This window comes from Piliocolobus tephrosceles, chromosome 1 (genome assembly GCF_002776525.5).
Source record: "Piliocolobus tephrosceles isolate RC106 chromosome 1, ASM277652v3, whole genome shotgun sequence".
NCBI classification, from domain to species: Eukaryota; Metazoa; Chordata; class Mammalia; order Primates; family Cercopithecidae; genus Piliocolobus; species Piliocolobus tephrosceles.
Genome location: NC_045434.1, coordinates 83853763 through 83869136, shown reverse-complemented (window position 1 = coordinate 83869136; position 15374 = coordinate 83853763). Strand labels below are relative to the sequence as shown.

The window sequence follows — 15374 nt, the reverse complement described above, 5'->3', positions numbered from 1 at the left end:
CAGAGGATATGAACAAGTTAACAGAAGGAACCTTGGGCTGGGTGTGGTGGCTCACGCCTGTAATCCCAGCACCTTGGGAGGCCAAGGTGGGCGGATCATGAGGTCAGGAGATCCAGACCCTCCTGGCTAACATGGTGAAACCTGTCTCTACTAAAAATACAAAAAAACTAGCCGAGCGTGGTGGCAGGCACCTGTAGTCCCAGCTAAGCTACTCGGGAGGCTGAGGCAGGAGAATGGCGTGAACCCGGGAAGTGGAGCTTGCAGTGAGCCAAGATCACACCACTGCACTCCAGCCTGGGCGATAGAGTAAGACTGTCTCAAAAAAAAATAATAAAATAAAATAAAAAACATTGAAGGAAACTTGTACAGTCAATACACATATGAAAAGATACTTATAAAACCTAAAGGAAATGACACCCATTCAATCAGATAAGATGAAAAGTCTGATGACGCCAAGTTTTGCAGAGTTAGGGAACTCTCAGGTTGCTGATGGGAGGATAAACAGACACATGCTTAGAGGCCAATTGGGAATGTCCAGTCAATTAGGGGAATTCCAATACCTCCTCAAATCTACACAATGTGATGGGATGTTCACTGCAGCACAGCTATAATACACAAACACTGTAAAACCCCTACAGGTCCATCAATAGCATATAAACAGTAGAACTCATACAATGGAACACTATATAATAGTTAAAATAACTAGGCTGGGCACAGTGTCTCACGCCTGTAATGCCAGCACTTTGGGAGGCCGAGGTGGGTGGATCATCTGCGGTCAGGAGTTTGAGACCAGCATGGCTAACATGGTGAAACCCCGTCTCTAATAAAAAATACAAAATTAGCCAGGCATGGTCGTGGGCACCTGTAATCCCAGCTACTCAGGAGACTGAGACACGAGAATCATGTGAACCCAGGAGGTGGAGATTGCAGTGAGCCGAGATCACGCCATTGCACTCCAGCCTGGATGACAAGAGCAAAACTCCATCTCAAAAAAAAAATAATAAATAAATAAATAAAAATAACTGAACTGGAGCTATATTTATACATGCCTCCGGAATGCAGTATTTAAAAAAATTATCAAATATGTACAATATAACATTTCTGTAAAGTTAAAAGAAAACATGCCAACATACAAAACAAAACTAAAACTAACCATAGATGGGAAGGACAGAAATCGACTTCAGGACAGGAAGCACAGGCAACAGGACTGGTCCCACATATGAACAGGACTTCAGAATGTGCATTTTATTTCTAAAGACAAATCTGGGGCAAATATGGAAAGGTATTAGTTGACTGGTTACATGGGGGAGATACAGGTGTTTGAACACCAGTGCCCTGCTCGTTTGGCATGTTCGAATGCTATCTCTTACAAATTATCTCATTTTTCTTCTTTGTTGCTTGTGTTCTGGGTTCCCTCGTCTCCCAGCTCTCTGGGGACCGCCAAGTAGCATCTCCTCTTTGCTCTCTCCAATGCTCTTCCCTCGTCTTCTCACATGTCCTTGTTTTCTCAGTCTTAACACTTCACCCTAACCATGACTGGGCCCCTTCATTTCTTCCTCCCTCGCTGTCTACTTAAGGGCCCCCCACTTCTGCCTTTACCTCTCAATGTGGTCTCCACCCAGCACCCTCTGGCCAGGCCTTTGAAAGACCTCATCAAGCTTAATGATTCAAAACAACATCCAATCCCATCTTTGGAAACCCCACCCTAAAACTGCTCTTCTGAAGATAAACACTGCCATAATTGCCAAATTGAATGGGCTTTTCAGTTTTTCTTTCCCCATAACCTCTTGGGAGCTGTCACCATCAGGGACCATCCCTGTCTGCTTTACCTGCTCCCTGCTGTGGCTTCCGTGATGGCAATGCCCCCCGTCCCGGGTCTCTGACCTGCACTACTAATCGGTGGGATTCCACCTGCCAGTGTTCGGCCTCCTCCGTCCTTCCTTCTTAGGGCACCACATTTTCCTCTGCCCTTCCTCAAACAGCCTGGGGGAAAGCAAGCTCCTGTCAAATGTCAAGATATACAATTCTCATTCCTCTCATAATAAAGACGCATTGCCCTGGCACTCATGCTATTCCTGGAACAGGGAGATGGGGCCACCAGTTTGAACCCCAGGGCACACTTGTGTCTTCTCAGCTGTCTGATATACATAACACCTGCTTGATCTCAGCTCACTGCAGCCTCAGCCTCCTGGGCTTAAGTGATCCTCCCACCTCAGCCTCCAGAGTAGCTGAGACTGTAAGTGCACACCACTATGATTGGCTAATTTTTAAATTTTGTTTCGTACAAAGTCTTGATATGTTGCCCAGGCTGGTCTCAAACTCCTGGGCTCAAGTGATCCTTCCGCCTCGACCTCCTGAAGTATTGGGATTACAGGTGTGAGCCACTGTGCTCAGGAAGAGGCACTTCTGAGATTCTCTTTACAACCCATGATTGATGCACAGAGAAGGCAAAGCCCAGCTGTCCACTCTCCTGCCACAGCGCCCAGGGCCACAGCCAGAGAAGGAAAGGAGAGTGGTTTCTGAGCTCAGGCCCTCACAGGCTTCTACAGAGGGTGAACACTTGCTGAAGGAACCACTGGATGTTTTGGCAACCACCTTTGGCAGCAGTGTTCGTGCTGTTGTGCACAACTGAGTCCAGGGACCTGCTTGGCACCCGCAGCCTTACAGCCCAGGGCTGGCAGATATCAGGCCTCCCCGCTCTCCTAATGCCTCTGCTTAGGAAACTTTCTAGTTAAAGAAATGTGTGCAGAGAGGTGAGATCATTAAAAGCTCCTTCGAATGGGGCAAATTGCCTCCCTCCTGAGCTCACAGCACAGGTTATCCCAGGGGAGTCCAAGATGCAGGGAGAGGGGTCAATATTTACAATGGACCAAACTCCAAGATTCCAATAGGACTCATGTATTTATTGATATTACTATTAAGCCACTTCCCAGCAGTGTGACTGCCGTAACAAGAACAGGACTCGGTTTCTAAAGGCAACAAAACAACAAGGACATCACGGACAAAGCATTGGAACACTCCTCGTAGGGAACTGGCTTTTCCTTTCCAGCCAGAGGACCCAGGTGCCGGGGCCACTCCCGAGCACGCGGTCCTGATCCCAAACAGAGGCACATCTTTATGTATCTCGGCCCTCATGCCAGATGCTTTCCCCACCCTGATCTGATCTTCTCAGTTCATCTGGATAAACCTGCTGTGCTTCCTGTCCATGAAGTGAGGCGCTCCCCAAAGAGGGAACCAAAGTCTGGTGATGAAACAGCTGGCCCCAAAGAGCTGGTTCTGCTTCCTCCTCACCAAGTAAGTACGCACTTTATTTTTTTTAAGGAAAGAAAAGTCTTAAAAATATATGGCACTAGAGTGTAAAACTATACAACCGCATCCAGTGAAAATTCCAGGCAGCTTGCGGCCTGTGGCGCACCACGTCCCTCAGATGTAGAGCTGATGGGAGGCCAGGGTGTCCATGAATGGTCGCACCAGGTTGTCCGTGGAGAAGTAAAAGATGAGCCCAAACGTGATGGAGATGGGGAGGGCGGGCAACGCCTTCTTGAAGACAGCAAGCAGCAGAAGGGTCAGACACAAGCCCTGCAGGATACGGACAGGAGGGTGAGCGTGGTGATCCCTGGTGTGGACGGGAGCTGTGAGTCATCGTCTAGTCCCTGGGCGCAGGAGCTTGTTCGAGGACCAGTCGGACAACGGCGCTAGACACCCCATTATCTTTCCTGGTCCCCCAACAGCTCTTGAGGTGTTGAGGGCAGAAGTTCTCACCCCCATTGGATCACCCCACCCGTTAGTGAGTGAACCAGAAGGCAGGCCTTCCGACTCCTGGAGCAGTGCTGGGCCCCCAGGTCGTGCTGCCTCCCCTGTCTGGCTGGAGTGGTCACATGGGATGGTAAGATGCCCTCAGGGAATATGTATTTCAACTGTAATGGCAGTAAGGTTCTCAGCAGCTGGCACCAAGGGAATCAGAGCTGCCAGCCAACCTGCCTCTGGGAAGCAGGTGTGGGGGCTGCCCATCCTCCCCTGACGCGGCTGACGCAGGCAGTGGTCCAGGTGAGTACAGGGAACCAGGGTGCCTTCTCTATCCTTGAGGGCAGCAGGGCTCAGGTCAGGCAGTCTGGTGGTGGAGCAGCCTAGGTCGATCATCCTATCCCTGATGTACTCGTGGGCAAAAACAAAATCTTCTGGACACTAGAGCATCAACTTTAACCATGCCATGCCCAGGGTTTTCACCAAGGGACAGACACCAAGTGCACAACTCAGACACTCCACCTCTCTAACGTGACAGGGAAATCTCTGAGATGAAGTCACAGCAGGACATCTCCCCATTATGTGTATCTGGCCAGGTTAACTGACTATGGGGCCTGCACATTTCACTGCTGCAGTTCACAGTAACACGGCCAGCCTTAGTGCCCCAGATTCAGACCCTGTGGTGTCTCAGTGGCATGGAGGAGGGGAAAACACGGTCCTCACTAGCTTTGTGCCCACAGGCAAGGCCCTTAAGCAATTTTCTTTTCTGCAAACCTGATGTCATCACAACCACCTCAAGGGTATCATCACTGCACAAAGCTGTCAGCTGGGTCCCCGGCCTGGAGGCTGTGTGCTCAGCCACGCTGGGGCCAGCGCTCTCCTCACCCTCCCCTGCACTGTCCTCCGCAGGCTGGAGCCCACCTAGGGGCGAGCACACCTCCCGTGAGCCTCGGTCTCAAGTCGACCCTTCCAGCCCCACTCCCTGGTCTCGTCCCTCAGAGGGAAGAGAAGAAATGAAAAATCCCCAGGGATCCTGGGACTCGCCCCCACCACAGTGAGGACTCTGGGGGCCCCACCACCAGGGGGCAGTCAGACACATCCCCAGCCACTCACAATGAGGATGGCGACGAAGCAGGCCAGCGTGGTATTCCAGTCCCCGCTGCCTGTGGCCGCCGCCTTGCCCACCAGCACACTGTAGAAGATGAAGTCCCCGAGGCCAAGCTTCACACCCCCTGTGTGAGGAGAGACAGTGAACCCATGCTGAGGAGGCGTGCACGGAATGGAAAAACAAGAGAAACCCTGGTCCAGAAGGCCCAGCCGGTCTGCCCAGCCCAGCCCACCTGGCCTCTAGAAGCTGCCATGTGGACTGGGGACAAGGACAGCTGCCTCCCCAAATCAGTGGCCAGGGGGAAAGCAGGGGACACCTGTGAACTGGATGACTTACAACCTGGGCAGAGAAAAGCGGACAGTTCTGAAACTCAGGTAAAACCGGTGTTGGGCACTCAGTGAGTAAAGAACAAATAGGAATGCATGGCCTGGGGCTGGGCACTGCTGTACAATTTAGTATGAAGTCTGAATTACAGATTTTTAGGGAATTTAATTTCAGTGCATTCAAAAGCACATATAACACCAAGACAGAGGTCCTCTGAAGACCCTTTCACCTTACAATAGGTAAATATAACTGGGAATTAGTCTACCCATTACTGATCAGGAAATTAGGGCTTCCAAAATGCTCTCAGGTTTGTTTTCTTTAGTGCAATGGTCCCTGACACTTATAGGATAACTTTGCTCACTGTAGACAATAAAAATGGTTATGCAATAAACACAAACCATGGAGGCCCACCTCCCCTGCCCTTCCAGCCCTGCAGGTGTCCCTCCTGCTCCTGGCCCCAGTGTCCATCCTTCCCTCACCAGGTCCAATCCATCAGCATCACTTCCTCTTGGATCCCAATTCCTCCCCTTTAGCTGGCTCCTTCTCAGAGCCTAACAAACAGGTTCCAGTCTTGCCCATCCTAGAAAGACAGCTCTTCCTGTCTTGAGCCCTTGCTCCTGCTGTCATGTGCTGGCTCCCCTTCCTTATCACTCCTTCTTCCATCAGGACTCTGAAAAAAAAACCCTGCACTCATCTCCCAGTCACCTTGGAAACCTAGAGGCACCAGGTCCCATGTCCGGACCAATGCTCTCTGGTCCCCAGGAGACACCTGCAGTCCTCACACCATCTGCGGCACCCATCTGCCTCTGGTTACTCCTCAGGGTCCTCCAATGCACCTTCCCTTCCTCTGTAAGGGCTGCACCCTGACCCTCCACCCTCCCTGGCTACTCTTCTCGGGCCTCATTTTGACAACATGTACATGCTGACGGCTCCAACGTGTCAAACCCTGAGCTCTTCCCCGGCTCTGCTGCCTGCTGGTATGTCCCTCCAGATGTCCTGCAGCCCCCACCCCTCTCCCACATGGATGCTCTCCTGAGTAAGTGTGGTAAGTCACACCACCTTCCCGGTGGACCCCTCCACATCGTCCTTGGCCTAGTCCTGACAGTCATCCCCCTCTCAGCCCATGGTGCTGCCTTGTTTCTCTCCCCCCGGACAACAAGAGGGGGTAACGTGTCCTGCCCCCGAAGAGAGGACACAGGAAACACGTGCTGGGGGCCCTCTCACATGCTCTGTGTTTCTTCATTTGGCTGGTCCTGAGTTGCATCTCTTATAATAAAACTAATTTTGGCCGAGTGCTGTGGCTCAGACCTATAATGCCAGTACTCTGGGAGGCCAAGGCAGATGGATGGCTTGAGCCCAGGAGTTCGAGACCAGCCCGGGCAACAAGTCAAAACCTTGTCTCTATTAAAAATATAAAAATGAACCAGGTGTGGTAGCATGTGCCTGTAATCTCAGCTACTCAGGAGGCTGAGGTAGGAGGATCACTTGAGCCCAGAAAGTAAAAGTTGCAGTGAGCCACGATCGTGCTACTGCACTCCAGCCTGGGCGACAGAGTGAGAACCTGTCTCCAAAACAAAACGACAAAAACGACAAAAAAAAAAACCCAAAAAACAAAAAAAAAAAACACTGCAATTTTAAGTGTAGTGCTTTCCTGAGTTCTGTGAGTCATTCTAGCAAGTTATTGAACCTAAGGGGATCATGCAGCCCTAAATTTGCAGCCAGTCAGAAGCACAAGTGGCATCTAGATCCTCCAGAGCTTGTGGCTGGTGTCTGGAGGGAGGCCAGTCCTGTGGGCCCCGTGGGATCTGTGCTAACTCCTGGTCTGCAGCACACCACTTGGTCTTGGAATAAACACCTCCCACAAGCCTGCTTGGAGGGTGTGCACCTGCTCCTCCTTCCAGACCCACTGCAGAGTGATCTTAGCTTGCCCCTCCCGCGTCACTGGAGTCCTGTATGCCAGGCCACTGTTACCAGGTTGCTCCCATAAGGCACCTCTCAAGGCAGGGGCTGTTAAGACACTGCAGCATCTCCCTGCTCCAGGGTACCGCCTGGCACGCTGCAGTGGGCGGGCACTGGGTATTGGGCAGGCACCGTGTACTGACACCAGGATAAACCCCTCTCAGTGTGTCTCCAGGCCCGTCTGCAAGGCCCTCCCACACTTCTGCTCTCTGCATCCCGCGCCAGCTTCCTCTGACTCCTGAGTCTGCCTGTCAGGAAACGCTCCCCACCCTGTGCTCCTCTCCTCTAGTGACTGCTGTGACTCAACCTTCAGAGCTCAGCTCAGCAGTTATTTCCTCAGGGGACTTTCTCTAATCCCTGCCAACCAGGTCAAGAAGCCCCGTGGCATGCTCTCCTGCCCCCATGGCCCGCTTCACAGTCCCTGGCTTCTGCAGTCTGCGTGATTACTGCCCGCGTCTCCTTAGTCTGCGGGTCCCACTACGGCTGGGCCTCACCCAGCACAGCACAGGCACATGGTCCACACTCAATACACGCCAGACAACCACATGGGGTCTGCTGAGAAGACCCCAGTGCTGCAGGCATCTCCTACTTCCACAGAGATGCTTCTGATGGGAAAAGGGGCCCCTCCCCTCATGCCCTCCTCCACCCAGGCTGCAGGGAGCCTCCACCCTCCATCTCCACTCCTGCCCCAGGCTGAAGCAGGCCATGTGAACATGGGCACCTTACTTTCCTCCTCTTCCTCCAGTTCCTCCCCTGGGTAGCCAGTCAGGGGAGGCTCAAAGACTTCGGGGTATGAAGGCTCCCCAAAACTGTCATAGGAGTCTTCTTCTGGGGTCCAGGAAGAGAAGATGACCATCATTGCCATGAGAAGGGGACAACAAGGGAGACAGACAAGAGCTGGTCAGACTGTTCCCTGGGAACAAAGCTCCAGGAAGGGGTCCCCCGAGCACCAGTGCCTGATGCCAGGGCTTCCCCTCCCCCGCCCCACCCATGCCCAGCAGAACGATGCAACAGAGGCTGGCAGAGGACCAAGGGTCCAACACTTGCTGAATCTTCAAGCCGCATGTGTCCGGCTTGTTTTCAAAGGACCTTTCCCTCTGCTCCTCCTGAACTCAAACCTCTCAGAGAGGCCAGGCCAGGCAGAGCTGGGTGCAGGTAGGGAGCTGCCCCCTAGTGATGAGAGGCTGTTAGCTCCCCTGGATACTCACCCATCTCCGGGTCATAGGGGAGCTGGAGGGCACCCTGAGAGGAGGGGTCCAGCTTCGCCATGCCGACCGTCCACACCATGGCGGCTGGGGGAGGGGAAAAGGTTCACGCCTCAGGTGGTGCTAACAGTGGCTGCCTGCAGGGCCTGGGGGAGGTGACCAGTCTGCATCCCAGAAAGCCTGCACAGGACCCTCCATCCCGCCATCCTGCAGGTATCTGTTCATGCTCCATTGTTAGGAGGCCGTTGTGGGAGGGGTCCGGAGTCACTCCCTCTTGACTCCTGCATTTGTCTATTCTGTTACTGTTTGTCTCCCCTCCTAGAGCGTAAGAAGAACCAGATCTATCAGAGCCAGGACCTCACTGTTCACAGGTGAATCCCCAGAGCCCTGGGACACTCACAACAGTCCTAGCACAAACTTTCCATACATGGTCTTTGCTCATCCTTGGAATGTGCCTGGAATGTGCTTTCCCATGGGGCCACACTGAGGGCGATTCTCCTCTAAGGCTCGATTTCTCAGCTGCCTGGAGATACCTAGCACTCTGTAGCTGTTCCATAAACTCTCTCCCAGGCCACCCTGCAGACACCACAGCTCCAGAAATTCAGGCTCTATTTAAGCTCTGCAATTAACAGACTGAGGGCATCACAATCCCAGGGCTGTGAGCTCCATGAGGCCTGGGACCCTGTGGTCTTCTTTCCTGCTGGGTCCCTCAGTGCCTAGCACAATGCCTGTCACAAAGTGGGGACTTGATGTGCTTTTGCTGACTGCATGTGTAAGTCCAAATCTCTACATACTGACCCCGAGGCCAGGGGCCATCCTGTGTGCCTTCCCTTCAGTTAGGATTAATGCCAATCAGCCACGCTGCTGTCAAGGAAGCCCAGGAGCTCCTTGTTCCCCGACCTCCTGCCCTGAAGAATCCCTCTCCAAAGTCCCTTCTCAAGAGCCTGGGGAGCTGAGGTGTGGCTGCGGGCTCACAGGAATGCAACCTGCACCACAGCACGCCACTGGAGGATGAACGGGATGAAGTCAGGGGCTGCGCCACATCCTAGCAGATGCCTGCTTGCTGTCCTACTTTCTAAGCTTCTTACTGTGTTAATAGCAAGATACTGCCCTCCCTGGTTTCTGAAAGTGGAGATCCTCCACGGATCACCAAGGCCAGCTCCTCCTCTTTGCCCAGGGAAAGGGTGAGCATCTCCTAGTCAACTCTGAAAGCCATGGCCAGGAAGCAGGCCCTTGTCCCCCCATAGGCTGCCTGCTGACCGAGTCAGGTAGAGGCACGGGGGGACCACTCACATGAGTATATCAGGGCAGGGAATATGGGCTCGTTTCTCTCCTGGGCAGTTTCTACCAGCATTCTCAGAGGCCCTTTGGGACACAGCACAGCCACGAGATCTGGGAAAACAGAGACATTCTTGTCAAGTTATCCCCAAACAGCACCCTGAAGAAGAGCCAGCCCTGTAGCACAGGAGCCCTGGGTGGAGCTCTCAGAGCATGCCTTGCCTCTGGGCTGACATCCCAAACTCTCAATCTCCAGTCACAACTTAGAGCAGGCCCTGGTGTGAGCCAGAGTAGGGCCTCACAGGCAACTGCAAGCATGGAGGAGCTGTGCACCCGAGACGTGGTGGCCAGGCTGGGGAGTCCCACTTCTCTTGAGCCTCAAATTCCTTAACCTTAAAATGGAAGTAACAATACCGGCAATGATAATCATGGTAGTATCAAATAGCAGCTAACATTTGGGGTTATGTATAGGCACTGTGCCCAAAGGACTGTCTTGATAAACCACTTACAGTGTGTCCAGTGCTTAACAGTGCACTTGCTCAATCAGCATATTGATAATAATGGAAAATGAGGGTCGGGCGCAGTGGCTCACGCCTGTAATCCCAGCACTTTGGGAGGCCGAGGCAGGCCGATCACAAGGTCAGGAGTTCGAGATCTGCCTGGCCAACATGGTGGAACCCCATCTCTACTAAAAATACAAAAATTAGCCCAGTGTGGTGGCACACGCCTGTAATCCTATCTACTTGGGAGGCTGAGGCAGGAGAATCGCTTGAACATGGGAGGCAGGGGTTGCAGTCAGCCGAGATGGTGCCACTGCACTCCAGCCTGGGTGACAGAGAGAGCAAGACTCCATCTCAAAAAAAAAAAAAAAAGAAAGAAGAAAAAGGGCAAATGAGGAGCTCAGTGACTACCGTGTTTTATCTAGATCACCAGGAGTGTTCCAGAAATAGTGGATCCCCCTATGTTTTACACAGGTGACTCTCAGGAGGGAGCCCACCCAGGCCTCTGCAGGAAGGGAAGCAAGTCCTTCAGCACCTGCCCTCCTTGTGCAGCACTGGGGACGATCTGGCACTGGACATTGCCCCCGCTGCCCCCACCAGCTTTGCTGCCCACCTACCGTACACAGAGATGGCGCCCAGGATGACCCACGCGGACCACTCTGGGAGGTACTTGATGAACACCAAGGCCATGAGTGCACTGATCATGATGAGGTAGGCCTGCTGCAGCACCAGGGGGCCCTTCCAGTGGATACACACCATGCCCACCGCCCCGAAGTTCCAGACAGTCAGCAAGAGGGTGGGGTAGTCCATGGCCACATTGTAGGTCTTGAGCACTTCCCTGCAGGACCAAGGAGCCTGTGAGTGGGACTCAGTGAAGACATTACAGTCTAGCAGTTTACCACCATTCAGTCCCAACCTGGCCCTCCTTACTAACATTTCCTTCCCCGACCTTCACTGTCCTTACAATTTACCATTTGCGACATTTTCTAGAACAAGGTGGGGATGTTTAGAATAGGTCACAGAAAAGTGTATGGGCATGACCTGGAAGATCCTGTGCACATGAAAAGGTCCTTGGGAAGGTGTTTTCTCTTGTCCCTCCAGTCCCTTTGGGCCCCTGGGTCAGGATGATATCCCAAATCAAAGGGCAATAGAACAGATAATTTTTCCCACAAACCAGGAAGTACCTAGGCCTAGCCTAAAAATTAGATTGCAAATTTTGTGGAATTTCTATCCCCCTGGGGTTCACAGAGTGCCTTTTCCATGAAGGGTTCGTTCTAAATAAGGAACGAGACAGAAATGTGGGGTCCACCATGCAGTCCCACTTCTACTCCCCTGTGTCAAGGCCATGAGAGAGGGCCATGAAGGCCTGGATTCCAGAACGGCTGGCACTGGGGAGCACTGGAGCTCGATGGTCACCTTTCCCTGCCCAGGTCCTCATGCCCATGTCCACTTGTGCTGCATGGAGAGGGGCTCCCAGTGCTGTTCGTCTGCCACTTACCCAAGGTAGATATAAGTGAAGAGGAACAGCAGCATCAGCGAAGACATGATCAACCAGCCATGGATGAACTAGACAATAGAAATGGCACGATCACAAGGTATCCCCAAGTGCCACAAATCCTAAGGCCCCCAGGATCCTGGGACTGATACCCAAGCCTGAATGCTCTTTGTTAGGCTACTTCATGCCTACGTTGGAAGGGATCAGGTGGCCACCTTACAGATACAGGGAGCACAGAAATCCAAGGAGTTCCCCTCAGGTCACCTTGCAGTGTATGCAGACAAGACTCCCTCAGGTCTCTTGGCATAGCCTTGCAGTCTCCCCCAACTCTACTAGTTCAGTTAGAAAGGTAATGCTGGGTGTCTTCTACTTGCCAGGCACTATTCTAGGCTCTGAAGCCAAGGCTAGCAAAGTCTCTGCCCATGGGCACTGTGTTCCAGTGTAAGGGGAGTTAGATGACATATAGACAAATTTACAGTATATTAGCAAGTAATGATGAGGGCCATGGAGAAAAAAATGTTAGCAGGATACAGTGACAGGAGACTCACTGGAGTGCTATTTTAGATAGCGTGGCCTCGACAGAGAACCCGGGAAGTCCCCTCCCACCCTTGGGACCTACTAACAGGTCCTCAGAAAGACCTGTTCCTGTCTCCTGGCCAAGCATAGGAGAGTGAAGGACAAGAGGGGGCTGATCCTAATCCAGTCCCTTAGCTGGGCATCAGCGGGACAGTGACATCACTTCCCATCAGCCTCACCCCTGAGACCAACTCATCAGTCACCAGCTCAACCCACTGGGACCTCAGGTTGGCCCTGGTCTACCTGGAGTGAAAGCAGCCTCCATGGCCATGCTGTATGCACAGCCAAAAGGGGAAAGGGCCGCCTCTGGGACGTGCTGACCCTCTTCCTCCCAGCCACCACCTGGCTGCCCGGGCCACCATCATCTGCCTGTGTTGCGGAACCTCCAAGGAAGCCCTACTGGACAGATGGCTGAGCCCCTCTTCACAACCTCTGGGACTGGCCACCAGACACCTACTGCCCGCAGTGGTGCCAGCACTTCACACCTGCCATGCAATTTCTAGCTTGACCCCATGCAATCTGTATCCTCTGTTCCAAACCAGCAGCCCTCCACCCTGCTTCCCACCATCTGCCAACCTCCCAGTGGCAATGTTCAAACCCTGCCTCGTCACAGTTACACAGGTAATTGTTACTTATTTTATTATTATTATTTTTTAGAGACAGGGTCTTACTACATCGCCCAGGCTAGACTTGAACTCCTGGGGTCAGGCGATCCTCCCGCCTCAGTCTCCCGAGTAGTTGGGACCACAGGCATGCACCACCATGCCCAGCTGGTACTCATTACTTATTGATAAGCTTCAGCTCAGGACATGTCCTGCAGCCCCTCCCATGGCCTTCCCCCCTCCTGCCCCCACTGGAATGGGGCTCAGCTCCCTCCCTGCACTGTCCCTGTCCCATCCCTCTAGCCTGGGCACTCTGTACCACTATCTACCTGCTCCATGGATGGCAGCCGCCTGAACAAAAAATGTTGTGAGGCACCTGTGTGTAAACAGTTTTAAAATACGTAATGCCCAGCTTAATCACCTTTCCATCTTTAGTGGTTCAACCCCTTCCCTGGGAGAAAAGCTTGAAGCCACTGTCTAAAAGCTTATGGCATCTTTGGAGACAGGCAGTGCCCATGATTCTGGCCAGATGGGATCTGCCCTTCCACTACTCCCTGGGGCTACTTAGCAGCTACAACTCAAAAGTCTCCCAGGGCTGGAAGACCTCAGCATGGCATCTGCACATCCTTGCACAAAAAGGAAAAGGAAAACTAAAAATAAATCTTCAGGGGAAGTATTGGGGTGAGAGGAGCCTAAAATAGAACTTCAGAAAGAGAAGCTAAACAAAATTAACTTCAAAATATGAGAAATGATGCTTGGAACACTGCAATGAGGAACTCAAGTGGGATAATGTGCAAATTTAAAAGACAACAGGCTGGGTGCAATGACTCACACATGTAATCCCAGAACTTTGGGAGGCCAAGGTGGGAGGATCACTTGAGTCCAGGAATTTGAGACCAGCCTGGGCAACACTGTGAGATCTAGCCTTCACAAAAAAATTTTAAAAATTAGCCAAGTATGGTGGTGCACACCTGTAGTCCTAGCTACTTGAGAGGCTGGGCAGGAGAACTTCTTGAGCCCAGGAAGTTGAGGCTGCAGTGAGTCATGATCGAACCACTGCACTCCAGCCTGGGCAATGGAGTAAGACCATGTTTCAAGAAAAAGAAAATAAATAAAAATAAAAGACAACAGTATTAGGTCATCCATGGTGGGAGACAGGAATTGGTGGGAAGGAGTACAAAAACTCTGGGTCTATTTTCCTCTGATTTGTGTTTTTTAAAGGTGGCTGTTTCATAGGCTCTGCCACCATGGTGTGGGGCAGACAGGGAGAGAGACAGGTGGGTGGAGGGTAGGGCCAGGGGCTCACCTTGTAGCAGCGGTACTTGTAGAGCACCACCAAGAAGATGGTCATAACCACGATGACGCTGATCATGATGAGGGTGTTGAGAACAGAGTTGAGGAGGCGCTGGCCCACCGAGGGCGTGTCCTCAGTGAATGGTGTGTAGATGCTGAGGGAGAAGGCAAAGGGCTGACGCTCCCAGCCCTGCCTGCTCCTCGAGGCTCCCCACCTTGAGTGATTCTGGACCTGCTAGGGGAGGTGCCTGGGATGCCCACACCGCCCACGTGCTGCCCTGACGGAGTGCAGGCACCACCCCCGTGAGCAGTTCCTGTCCTCCAGCTTATTTCCTGGCACCCACAGACCTTTAGCTCTCAGCCTGCCAAGTGGGCCCAGTGCCGCAGTGAGGACGAGGGCTAGATGACCTCCCCACTGCCCTCCCCACCCCCACAGGGATTAAAGGCTCCCTAGGTGCTTCTCTCACCCATCCAATTCTCATTCCCCCACCCACCCACACCCCTCCACCAGCTCCACCCAGCCCAGCACTCCTCCACCTGCTACTACCCGACCCCCACCCGCTGGAGCAACTGCTGTCCTTGCAGCTCATAAGCTCAGGAAGCAGAGACAGGAAGCAATTCACCCAAACCTCACTCTTCCCAGCCTGGACTGCTGCAAACAAACTGCTGGCTGCATTCTCTCCATGCTTCCACCTGTGCTGCGCTGAATCCCCCACACACTATAAGCTTCCTGAGGATGGGACTCTACTTTTTTAAATTTTTTTTTAAAAATTTGAGACAGGGTCTCACTCTGTTGCTGAGGCTGGAGTACAGTGGCGCAATCATGGCTCACTGCAGCCTTGACTTCTGGGCTCCGGTGTTCTTCCACCTCAGCCTCCCAAGTAGCTGAGACTACAGATGTGTCTCACCACACCTGGCTAATTTTTGTATTTTCTGTAGAGACAGGGTCTCGCCACATTTCCCAGGCTGGTCTCAAACTCCTGGGCTCAAATAATCCTCTCGCCTCAGTCTCCCGAAGTGCTGGGATTACAGGCATGAGACACCACACCTGGCCTTATTCCTTTCTTTAAAAGAAACAAAAAAACAAACCAACACACACAAAATGAAACAAAAATTCCCGAAATTAAAAAAACAATGTTTACAGAAGGTGCTTAGCAGTGAGCACCACAGAAAGGAGAGGGGGAAGAAGTGGAGGAAGCTTCTCATTTTTCTATGCTGCTGCCTCTGCATGTATGTTACTAAAATAAATGAAAGGCTTTATAAGTCTTCCTCACAAGGCTGGAAGTGAGC

General features: G+C 52.4%; 1 protein-coding gene across 1 annotated transcript; it reads right to left on the bottom strand.

Annotated features, from left to right (window-relative positions):
- Positions 1-2886: 2886 nt before the first annotated feature.
- Positions 2887-14891, bottom strand: PSEN2 (presenilin 2). The gene is made up of 9 exons (XM_026446656.1): positions 14874-14891; positions 14098-14239; positions 11617-11684; positions 10736-10956; positions 9634-9732; positions 8344-8427; positions 7862-7963; positions 4858-4976; positions 2887-3579 (listed from the first exon to the last, which is right to left on the bottom strand). Exons 2-9 carry the CDS (start codon positions 14161-14163, stop codon positions 3424-3426), a joined length of 915 nt encoding a protein of 304 aa, XP_026302441.1. The 5' UTR covers positions 14164-14239; positions 14874-14891; the 3' UTR covers positions 2887-3423.
- Between the last annotated feature and the right edge of the window lie 483 nt (positions 14892-15374).

Bases quoted from the DNA above. Each gene is read 5' to 3' on its own strand.
- PSEN2 (XM_026446656.1), bottom strand. From the start codon at position 14,163: ATGATCAGCGTCATCGTGGTTATGACCATCTTCTTGGTGGTGCTCTAC. The intron at 9,733-10,735 runs GTAGGTGGGCAG...CTGTTTTCCCAG, and splicing joins GGGCGCCATCTCTGTGTACG to ATCTCGTGGCTGTGCTGTGT. The intron at 4,977-7,861 runs GTAAGGTGCCCA...CTCCTCACACAG, and splicing joins ACTGGAGGAAGAGGAGGAAA to GGGGTGTGAAGCTTGGCCTC.